The 11,992-nt window shown below is 44.2% G+C and overlaps 1 protein-coding gene and 1 pseudogene across 2 annotated transcripts; one reads left to right on the top strand and one right to left on the bottom strand.

Moving 5' to 3' along the window:
- Window positions 1-333: 333 nt before the first annotated feature.
- LYSET (lysosomal enzyme trafficking factor) lies at window positions 334-1,919 on the top strand. Of its 2 annotated transcripts, none has more exons than XM_016212474.2 (2): window positions 334-524; window positions 975-1,919. In XM_016212474.2, exons 1-2 carry the CDS (start codon window positions 445-447, stop codon window positions 1,384-1,386), a joined length of 492 nt encoding a protein of 163 aa, XP_016067960.1. In that variant the 5' UTR covers window positions 334-444; the 3' UTR covers window positions 1,387-1,919. The 2 variants fall into 2 exon arrangements, with proteins under 2 accessions (XP_016067960.1, XP_087674628.1); XM_087818502.1 differs by lacking the exon at window positions 334-524 and adding an exon at window positions 532-704.
- A 7,134-nt stretch (window positions 1,920-9,053) lies between these two features.
- LOC107536656 (four and a half LIM domains protein 1 pseudogene) lies at window positions 9,054-11,306 on the bottom strand (annotated as a pseudogene).
- Window positions 11,307-11,992: the final 686 nt, after the last annotated feature.

Below are 11,992 nucleotides of genomic sequence, written 5' to 3'. Positions count from 1 at the left end.
CGGGGCGGGGCGCGCGCGCTTCCGGGACGAGCCGGAAGCCCCGACTGTGGCAGCTTCCGGGACGGCGAGCGGGCGGGCCAACCCGGACAGGAAGGTGAGGTCCCGGGCCTGCCCCGCTCTGCAGGCTCGGCCGCTGGCGGCTGCCCGGCGCTGGGCTCCCGGCGCCGCGAGGCGGAGAGGCCCGCGCCTGGCGTCGCCCGCGCAGCCCCGGTCGCGGCCGGCGGGCCCTGCAGCGTGACAGGGGGCGGGGCCGGCTGGGGAGTCTCCCCGCCGGGCCGGGTGACACGGGCGGGGGGCTCGGGGAGCGGCGGCGGCGGCCCGGCCGCGCGTGACCCGCCGCAGTCACGCCGCGCTTAATCACAGGCAGCCGGTGCTGCGGGCGGGTCGCCTTCAGCCGCCTCCCGGCCGGTGGCCCCGGGATTTCTTGCATGGTGGCGCTCTGACATGCCAAAGCTGCCCGGTTATTCAGAGCTGAGTGACTCTTTAGCGCTTGCCGTGGGAACAGGAAGATTCTCGGGACCACTGTAAGTGTTTAAGAGTTACTGTCTTGATCGGGGGCCCCGACGTTGGTTTCCCTTCTGGAACCGAGTGGTCACTCTGGAGCAGTTCTATTAAATCAGAAAGTATTTGAACTGTAAAAGTTAAATGTTCCGTAGGAAACCACCTTGATCCCAACTTCTTAATGGAAGGTGTGCTGGACCTATGTAAGCCATTTATAGTGATTTATGATGTGGGATTCACAAAAAACCAGATTTAATATACACTGAAACTTTTTGTACTTCCTCATAACTATTCCATAAAACAACAGTCTGTAAGTTGTTTACATCTTAATGTAATTTTAGTTTATTTTAAACTGTAAATGCAGCAATGGGGTATTTTAGAAGTCATTGGAAATAAAGCAAGTGCATTTGGAATAGTTGCTGTGACAGCATTAGTAGACCCTAACTGTATTTTCTATTTTTTAAACTTTGAAGGCACAGAGCATGGAGAATGATGAATTTCCGTCAGCGGATGGGATGGATTGGAGTGGGATTGTATCTGTTAGCAAGTGCAGCAGCATTTTACTATGTTTTTGAAATCAATGAGACTTACAACAGACTGGCCTTGGAACACATTCAGCAGCACCCAGAGGAACCCCTTGAAGGAACCACATGGACACACTCCTTGAAAGCTCGATTACTCTCCCTGCCATTTTGGTTTTGGACAGTTGTTTTTCTGATACCTTACTTACAGATGTTTTTGTTCCTATATTCTTGTACAAGAGCTGACCCCAAAACGGTGGGCTACTGTATTATCCCCATATGCTTGGCAGTTATTTGCAATCGCCACCAGGCATTTGTCAAGGCTTCTAATCAGATCAGCAGACTACAACTGATTGACACATAAACTCAGTCACCATTTTCCCCTTCTGATTATGAAACTGCCAGTACTGTATGGAACCTGATCACAAGACTGCAGTGTTTTTTTTTTCACAGATCTCAGGAAGTTGTGGTGGGACAGAGGCTTTTTAAAAAATGTGACTAGGGGGCTCTCTCTGAGTAATGAGTTTTTAGGTGAAGCCTGAGATACAGTACTACAAAATCATGTTGATGACTTCAGATTTTGGAAGTAAAATCATGTCTGTTATTTGCATTCTTTAGAAACTTGAATAAGTTCCTAAACTCTTATTTTTATTCTACTGTGCAACATAGTGATGGTTCAGAAATTTTTCCTTTGGGGAAAAAAATGAATATGAACATTTCCATTGTGTTTAATATGTAAAAAGGTCCAAACATGGTCATAAAATTTAAATTTTATACAATTACTTGGCTTGCTTTAAAATTCTTCCAACTAAAAAACCAACCTTCTCTGAGTAAGCCAACTATTTATGCTCTGTTGATATCAGCTTGTGAAAAATTGGTATAAAATTATTGAGGTGATTGCTGTCCTGATATGCATAATTTGTTCCTCCTTTTGGTAATGCTCTTGGTGTTATTATTAATGCTACTGATTTAAAAAAAAAAAAAAACTCGGGAAGAGACTAAATGTTTGAAAGTTGAGAAATCTAACTTACTGATAGAATATGGTAACAGGTGTTCAGTGAAAATATTTGGTCCAGTGCCTGTCAGATGTGTGAGAGCTCTCTGAAAGATGCTATCAGGTCATCATCCTGACACTCACCTCTAGCCTAAGGGCAGGTCTTTAGGCGATAGCTGCATGAAGATGTGATCCTTGTATTTCCTCCTGTGCATTTGTAGTTACTACCTCATGTCTGGTACCAATACAAATAACTAAAAAGTGGAAATATTAGATTTTAGGATTATTTTTCTTTTTTTCTGGGTGAGATCAAGATATATTTTTATTCACTTATGTCATTGATACCAGAGAAATGTTTCACACTGCTAGATTTTTATAACACTTTTTGGTGCTTACTCTGTTGAGCCCTGTTCTAGGAACTTTGCATAAATTAACTCACCTAATACAACAACCCTATGAGATTATCTAGATTTTATAGATAAGTACACTGAGGTGGAGCAGTTAAGTAACTTGCCAGAAGTCACACAGCTGGTAGGTGGCACAGCCAGTAAAAACAAGGCATCTGATGCCTTTGTTCCTAACCACAGCTTAGTGCTTCTCACAAATGACAGCTGTTTCAGCGCTGGGTGCTGTCTGTCTCACCATGCTAAAGAATGGAAATGGCATTGAGAGAGGTTTTCCTCAATTTGTATGAGCTACTGAAAATCTTAAAGTTTCTAGCAACCTCAGCATTTACTCTAGGTCTGATTTGACTGGAATGGAAGGCTGCACACTCCACAGCAATCTTTTACGTGAAAGATAAAGCAGGTTTCTTTGCAACTCAAAAGCAGCAAGATCAGATTCTTCTCTAATTAGCCTCATTTCTTTTGTTGTTGTTAATCCTCACCTGAGGATATTTTTTCCATTGATTTTAGAGGAAGTAGAAGAGAGGGTAGGAGGGTAGGAGGGAGGGGGGTATAGAACGAGAGAGAGGGGAACATCAATGTGAGAGAGATTACTTGGTTGCCTCCGCAGGCACCTTGACTGGTGCTGGGGATCAAATTTGTAACCCAGGTATGTGCCCTTGACTAGGAATTGAACTCACGACACTGGTGTGAGGGCCAACACTCTAACCACTGAGCACACCAGCTAGGGCTCATTTCTTTCTTTTACTGCCTCCATAGGTCTAGTTCCTGAAATGGTTTATCTTCTGCTACAGTACATTGAATCTGCAAAGTAAGTGGTAGTTTGAAAAACCTGCGTTCCTGTGAGGGTCAGATTATCCAATCACTCTTTTCTTTTGAATACTTACTAATTACAGACAGTCCCCAACTTAGCATTAACTAAAATCCTTTGACAGGATTTTTCTATTTTAATTTATGATGGTGTGAAAGCAATATGCATTCACTAGGAACTGTATTTTGAATTCTGATCTTTTCCCAGGCAAGCGATATGCAATACGATTCTCGAGGCTGGGCAGCAGCAGTGAGATTTTGCCCATCTGTAGGCTGATGTAAGTGTGCTCAGCACGTTTAAGGTGGGCTAGGCTAAGCTCTGAGGTTCAGTGGGTTAGGTGTGTTAATTGCATTTTTGACTTACATTTTCAACTGCAGATGGGTGTGAGAGTAACCATGATAAGTCAAGGAGCAGTGCAGCTTGCATGCTGCAGGCACTGCTTGGAGTGATTTGCATTCATTCCTCACCACAGCCCTGTGAGGCAGAGACGTACTGGTCCTAGTGCCACGCACAGAAGAGGAAAATGAGAGAATTAGTAACCCGCCTGTGGTCACAAAACATGTAAGTGGAAGAGCCAGGACTTGAACCCGGGATGTCTGGCTTCAGATCTCCAGCTCTATCATTCCACTATACTGCTTCTCAAAAAAGGATAATTTGAGGACAATCCTTGAGCAGTTTCTTGTTTTATTTAATTAGTCTTGAAGCAGTGATAGTTTGGAAATGGTTTAAGAAAATTGTTACTTTTTGCCTTATAATTGTTTGATGTAATGCAAGGTTTGTGAATTTGTCACTTGTAATTCCTTTTTATTGAAGTACCCTTTGCCTTTTCAAATTCTAGTATTTTGAGATTTGGTAAGTAAATGCTCATCTCTGTCTTTCAAGATATTGCCTTGGTAATAGAAATATTAAAATGATTACAGTAGGAGTAATGCAGTATTTCTAAATGTTTCAGATTGCAGAGTTAATCTTTTGATTTATTTAGGAATTAATTATCCAAGTTGGATTGTTACTATTTTGTATATGACTATTTAAGAGTTCAAAGCACTCTTTTGGTAAAGAGGGAAAGGTGAATTTATCTCCTAGCTCTGTTAGACTGAGGAGGTGGTTAAAATTGATGGGTAGGAGACCTATAATTATAGCAGGTCACCATTTATTTTATATTGTTATCACAGTACAAAACAGCAGTGACTTCCTGGCTGGTTTGCTCAGTGCTTAGAGTGTCAGCCCGAGGACTGAAGGGTAGCGGATTCAATTCTGGCTGGGGGCCACATACCTCCTGCAGGTTCCATCCCCCATGTGTGATCTGGCCAATCGATGTGTCTCTCTCACATCAATGTTTCTCTCTTTCCCTTCCACTCTCTCTGAAAAGCAATGGAAAAAATATCCTCAGGTGAGGATTAAAAGAAAAAAGAAAAAGCAGTGACTACAGGATTAGGTAGTGAGATTAATGTCAAATAAGAGAAGTGCTTCAGGGATTTTAGGGAAGAGACAAGCATCCTAGGATCCATAACGAGTCAATATTTGCTTCCAGATATGAGAAAAATAGAGCTATCCCACAGTGGTAACAAAAAGCTTTTCTTTGGGGAAGTGGAGTCATTAGATAAAGTATGCCCAAGAGAATACCACCTATAAAGTAATCAAACTGGTATATTTTGTTTACCATGGGTATTATTAAAGTTTTAATTAAGATTACCTAGTGTTGATTTCCTTGATGGGCTTAACATTTTCAGTCTCCAAAACACTGGCAGAAAAGCTTGCCACAGTAGGACGACTCATTTTTGCATCAAACATTTGGCGTCACTTTATAAATTCTACAACATATTTTTAAAGTTCCAAGTAATTCTGGACCATGATTGGGAATCATCGTGCATTAGTCATTTTGTTTTGGTCTAAGGCAGTGAGTGGGGTCTTGAACTGTGGCTATGTATTAGAATCACCCAAAGAAAGAAATAAAAATGCCAAACTCATATGAACAATACCAGCATCCCTTCCCAACCAATTATGTCAATTTCTAGGGGCATAGCCCAGGCACTCCTGTTTTTAGAAGGAGGTTTTTAAATGATTCTATCAGGGTTTGCTGCACCATACTCAACTGTTAGTCATAAGATCTGTGTTTATCTTTGGAACAGCTTCAAAAAATATTTTGCAGTAACTTCATCCCAGCTGTTTGAATTGCAAATCTTTAAAAGAGGTGTCTATATTTCCTCCCCCCGCTAAGATTTAAATAAGACTTTATTATTACAAGGGCGAGTCCTACTGAGAAGAGCCTTATAAACTGATAGATGTAGTCCCAGGGTTTCACCATGGAGAAATCAGGTTATGATTGCAGAGGGAGTCACTAACTGAAGGTCACGGTCCAGGGGAGCTGAGCCAGGAATGCAGCAGACACCACCAGGACAGGCTGGGGTGGTCAGGTCAAAAGGTGAGGGAGAGGACAGCTTCACTCCTGTTTCTTGAAGCTCTCCAGGTTGACAAGACCCAGCCCCACAGCAGGAGAAAACAGGAAGCAGGAGATGAGCCCAATGGTAACATCCATGGTCCTGAGCTGCTCCTGCAGTGGCTTGGAATGGGTCTGAGCACACAGCACCAGGAGCCCAGGGCTGGGCCTTTCAGGCCCCTCAGCAGTGGACCACACCGAGTAGACTGCAGACAGCTGCCAGCTGGAGCCCAAGTCTGGAAATGAGGTGTCTATATTTTCTGATTCCAACTCCTCCAGTTTATCCTGAATGCTATTTAAAACAAAAAATTATCTTTATTGATTTCAGAGAGAGGAAGAGAGAGGGAGAGAGAGAGAAGCATCAGTGATGAGAGAGTCATTGATCAGCTGCCTCCTGCACGCCCCCCACTGGGGATCGAGCCCGCAACCCGGGCATGTGCCCTGACCGGGAATTGAACCTTCATCTCCTGGGTCAGAGGTTGATGCTCAACTGCTGAGCCACGCCAGCCAGGCCTGAATACAATTTTATCAGGTTTTTGCCCCCCCCCACTCTACCAGAACTGCTTTCTTGTCAAGTGGTCGCTGGTAACTTATACAGAACTAAATCCATGGATCAAGTCTCAGTCCTCAAATTACTTATTAGCAGCTTCTGACACATTCCCTCTCTCTAAGGTACTTTCTTCAGTTGGCTTCTGGATCATTACTGCCCAGCAGAACTTGAGCGAAGATGGAGTGTTCTATATCTGTGTTGTCCAAATCAAGAGCCACTTGCCACAGGAAGTGAGCCCTTGAGATGTGACTAATGTGAATGAGGAACTGGACTTAAAGTTCCAATTATAATTTAAATAGCCACAAGTGGCTGGTAGCTGCTATGTATTAGCCCAGTTCCAGATACTTTCCTGGTTTTCCTCTTCCTTACCATCTTCTCCCATCTCCTTTGCTGGTTCCTCCTTGGGGATCTGTTCAATTTCTGAATGTTGGCATTCCTGTTCCCTTTTCTCTATTTACTCCCTTGATCATCTCATCCAGGCTCATGGCTTTCATGCCCACATTTATGTTACTATCTTGTCTCTCTCTCCTGAGCTCCAGACTTGAATATCCAACTGCCTACTTGGTATTTACTAGATGTCCAAAGCCAAGCTGCTGATCTCTTCTTCACCGACCAAAATCTCCTGAAGTCTCCTACAAGACTGCTACCAAACAACTGGTGAGGGGTCCTTTAAGTCCTCTGGTAGCCCGACTGGTGTGGTTCAGTGGTTGAGCATCAACCTAGGATCCAGGAGATCGAGGTTCGATTCCCGGTCAGGGCACATGCCCGGGTTGCGGGCTTGATCCCCAGTAGGGAGAGTGCAGGAGGCAGCCGATCAATGACTCTCTCATCATTGATGTTTCTATCTCTCCCTCTCCCTTCCTCTCTCTGAAATCAATAGACATATTAAAAAAAAAAAAAAAATCCTCCTATAGCTTCCCTTCTCAGAATAAAAGCCAAAGCCCTTAACATGGCCTACAGAGTCATAAATAAGCGGCCCTTGACCTTTACTTCCTTTTCTAATACTGTCTGAGCCACTGCACTCCACTGGTTTTCTTGTTGCTCCTAGAACACACCAGAAAAACCTGTTTCAGGGCCTCTGCACTCTGTACGTTCTGCCTGGGTGCTTGGCCCTAGCCTGCTCTATCACCATCTGCAGACCTTTGCTCAGGTGTCAGCTTAGTGTGGCTGCCTCTCACCGCCCTACTGAAAATCCAGCTTCCCACTCCCGCTTTTCTCTGCAGCACTTACCACATGACTTACCACATGATGTGTTATATGTTTTGTCAGAATCTAAACTCCATAAGCAAAGGGATTCTGTCTGTTCATTGCTATATGCCCTGTGCCTAGAACAGTAGCTGCTCGGTAATTATTTATTGCATGAATAATTAGTGTCACTGAAATACCTCTCTGACTAGGCTGCAAAACAATATAGTTCACCCTTCAGAGAGAGTAAAAGTTCAAGTTAACATTTACTACTAAGTGCAGCACATAATCCGTCACACATGCTAGGTAAGTGTGGTTATAAACTTTTTTTTTCTTTTTAAAAAAATTGTTGACACTATTGCAGATGGTTATTAAACTCTTTCAGGTTTCAGCATGGGCTGATATATTCTTTTCAAGGCCAGAATTTAAAATGAGTCTCCCAATTTATTTTTGCCAACAGTTCTTGTTTTGTTCGTTGTCTTGGGAATTTCCCTCTTGATGCAGAAAAAAAAATACACCACATTTACAAACAAGTGGTATGTTTTAAGTGATGGTTAGAGCCTTGAGAAATTCTCATTACAAATCATGATAATGGTTTCCTAAACCACCTAACATGCACCAAGTATAATGACGACTTCTGACAGCTACAACCCACATTTCAGTATTCTAGCATTCAAGATAATATCCTGGCCCCGTAAAGCATCCATTTAAACTAGTAATGTTTTTCTAGCCCAGTGGTTGAGCATCAACCTCTGACCTAGGAGATCGAGGTTCGATTCCCGGTCAGGGCACATGCCTAGGTTGTGGGCTCGATCCCCAGTCGGGGGCGTGCAGGAGGCAGCCAATCAATGACTCTCTCATCGTTGATGTTTCTCTCTCTCTCCCTCTCCTTTCCTCTCTGAAATCAATAATGACATATTAAAAAAAAAAAAGTGTACCCCAGTGGCCCCAGTGTGGACTGCTACTTTTTAAAAGATTTAAATAGAAGCTTACTGTCTAGCATTCACTGTTTCCTGGGCTGTGTCCTTAAATAGAGCAATTCTGATCCCAAAGGTCAACTGAGAATGGAAAAGTCGCAGCAACACTTTCAGTAGTTTAAGAATAATGCACTGGTTGCCAGGCCGGTGAGGCTCAGCGGTTGAGTGTCGACCTAGGATCCAGGAGATCGTAGTTCAATTCCTGGTCAGGGCGCATGCCCGGGTTGCGGGCTCGATCCCCAGTCGGGGGAGTGCAGGAGGCAGCCGATCAATGACTCTCATCATTGATGTTTCTCTCTCCCCCCCCCTCCCTTCCTCTCCCTGAAATCAATAAAAACATATTTAAAGAAAAAATAATGCACTGTCTAGAGGGCAGTTTCTTCAAGGTTAAGGTTAGGTACATCAGTTTTAGAAACACCTCTTACCTTTTTCTGTGGTATCCTACCTCATATTTAACCTCTTCATTTGTTGGTTGTTTTTTTTCTTTTTCCTAATCTATTTAGAAATCACATTGTATTTCCTTTCTGAGAAAGTAGCAGTCAGAGGGAAAATGTAGATTTTTTGTTTTTTAAGTTTGGATTGGTTCTTTTTTGCCTTGAATTACTTAATGATATCTGTTCTTCCTAAATTTAAAGCATGACTTTTGGAAAGTAAAAGTTAGAAAGTTTCAAAATAATTTTTTTAAAAAATTTATACGTTGCTTTATTTCTGTAAGGACACCCTGAAAAGTTAGATGATAATAGCTAATGACAAAAGGCAGAAATGAGGCATTAGCCTCTCTAACTACTGCTATGAGAATGTTAATATGTGTTGTCATTACATGTTCCCTTTGACATCATCTCATGCTACTATGTAATATAACAATGTAGCTAGACTACAGTAAGTAGGTGATCCTGCATCTCAGGTAAGCACTACATGGAAATCTGGTTTTGCCTGTGAGGATGGTGGCCATCCCACTCCCCCAGAGGTCCAGCTAAAGTTTGGAGGAACAGTCCTAAGAATCACAAGAGAAGGGACGCTGGTGGGCCTCTTCAACACAGGGACAAAGAGCAGACAACTACTGTTACATGGGATTCAACTTGCTACTGTTTGGAAATGTCACATCTGTGTCAATGACAGTCCTGGCACCTGCTCAGCTACCCCTCTAGAGTTTCATGGTTACTTCTGTAGGATGATTTCAAAACTGCAGGGACGTTTGAGGGGGCTACAATATTTTCATGCAAGTCTCCAAACCCATAAACTATGCTGCTATTAATTCAAACAAAAATATTAATTAAAAAAAGAACAAGGACAGCTGGGTTAGTTTTGTTCAGCCTCCAGAAGTATTCACTGTGACGTTGTTCTCTGCAGGCCGTTCTCTCAGCTCTGCCCGCACTTTCCACATCACCCACACGCTCCATGCTTGGAAGTAGGAGCGTTCAGAAAGCACGGCACATGGGGAACTCAGGCCTCGGGCCTCAGTATGGGGGAAAGGCCAGCTTAGAATCCTAGCTAAGTTCAAATGTTAATTTTTCTGGACATTTGTATTAGTCAATCAAAAGCACAAAAGGAGGACGATTTTGATGAGGAAGTTAAACCATGCATTTTGGTAAGTTCTTTCTACTCACAGAACAGGGTGAGTGGTGAGTTGGAGCAGCACTGCAACTGTTGTGTGTCCTGTGATGACATGGTGGGTCCCAGCTGAGCCAGGAAGGGATCTCAGTGGGGGCTTTATCTCTTAGGCTTCTTGCTCACATCACTAAGCAGCTAAATGGTTGGTGCTTTTCTGCTCTATGATAAACATGCAGAAGAGTCTGTCTATCTTAAGTAGTGTTTTTTTTAACTGCAGCCACCACAAAATTAACTTTGCTGTGGAGCTGCTCTTCACTAAGTCCTAATATGAGTGCCCTTATTTGAGTAATACTGTAAAATGGGAGGAAAGGCCGAAGGAACAACTAGGAAGAGCTGAAAGACCACTTTTTCCCTATGGACAGTGCAGGGCAGAGAGTTAGGACACAAAAAACAAGACTCAATCCCATTTTACAAGACAGAAGCTATCCCTTTACAGCTTTTTGGCACAGTCAGGGCAATACACTTGCTCCTGATGGAAAACAAAGCGCTTGCTGGCCAGATTCACGGCGCACATTTTGCAGTGGAAGCAGTAGTCGTGCCAGGATTGTCCTTCATAGGTCACCACACTGGAGCCTTTACCAAACCCAGTGATGGGGTTCTTGCATCCAGCACACTTCTTGGCCACAAAGTTCTTGTAGCAATCCACGCAGTAATACTGGTCCTCCACAGCGGTGAAGCGCTGCCCAGCTAGCTTTTTAGAGCAGGTGACACACACAAAGCACTCGGCATGCCAGGGCTTATCCTGGTAAGAGATTCCTCCAGATGTGATGACCTGGTTGCACTTGGTGCAATGCTTGGCAAATTTGACCTCATAGCAAGTCAGGCAGTAGAAGTCCTCCCCTTTAGGGAAGAAGCTCCCAGTCCCGATGACTTGCTTGCAGTTGTTGCAGGTGAAGCAGTCTTTGTGCCAGACGGTCCCCTTGTACTCCACGTTCTCATCGCCTACCACAATGGGTTTCTGGCAGCCCTTGCATATGGGGGAATCCTCAAGTACGATGCACTTATTGCACAGGATCTTGTCAAATTTGGCCACAAAGGTCTCGTTGGCCAAGGGGTGCAGGCACTTGGAGCAGCGGAAGCAGGTGTGGTGCCAGTAGCGGTTCTTATAGTGGACCTCCTTGGAGTCTGCGCCGATGGGCTTGTGGCACTCCTCACACGTGTTGGCGCAGAACTTGTCAAAGCAGCTGAGGCAGCAGCGCTGGTCATCTTTCTCCACGTACTTCTTCCCCTGCAGGGACTCCCTGCAGTAGTGGCAGTGAGACTTGGCCGCCATGGTGCCCGGAGGGCCTGCCGCTGGGCGTGAGGAGAGTGAGGTGTATTCCGCAAAGCCTGGCTAGAGCTGAACTCTCCAACGTTCTGCCCGGGGTGCTCAGCGGCGCAGCTGTCCCGGCGGTGGCCGTGGCAGCCGTGGTGGTGGTGGCAGACTCCACAAGAACTTTTTCTGTGTTTGTGTATAAAAATACGTAACATGATTTTTTTTTAAATGCAAAGGGAACAAAATGAGTATAAGATGAAAAATCCCCCTTACTCCCAACCCCTACTCTCTCTAGGAGCAGACCGATACCCTTTCAAATTGTGAGCATATCCAGGCCGACAGCCTCCAATAGCAGCATTGCACACGCTGCTCTACTATTTTGCTGGTTTTCATTTAACATCATACCCTAGAGATTGATCCTTAACAACACACAGAGCTATACCTTTGCCATTTTAATGCCTGCACAAATGTTCCAATATACTAATGTTCTATTTTTATTTTTTTTAATCCTTACCTGAGGATATTTTTTCCATTGCTTTTCAGAGAGAGTGGGGGTGGGGAAGAGAGAGAGACATCGATGTGAGAGACACATCGATCGGTTTCCTCCCGCACGTAACTCAACCAGGGCTGGGGATTGAGCCTGCAACCGAGGTATGTGCCCCTGGCTGGAATTGAACCTGGGACCCGTCAGTCCGCAGGCCAATGCTCTACCCACTGAGCCAAACTGGCTAGGGCACTAACGTTCT

The sequence above is a fragment of the Miniopterus natalensis genome, chromosome 1 (assembly GCF_054644295.1).
Source record: "Miniopterus natalensis isolate mMinNat1 chromosome 1, mMinNat1.hap1, whole genome shotgun sequence".
Taxonomy (NCBI): Eukaryota; Metazoa; Chordata; class Mammalia; order Chiroptera; family Miniopteridae; genus Miniopterus; species Miniopterus natalensis.
This window is presented reverse-complemented; position numbering and strand designations above follow the sequence as displayed.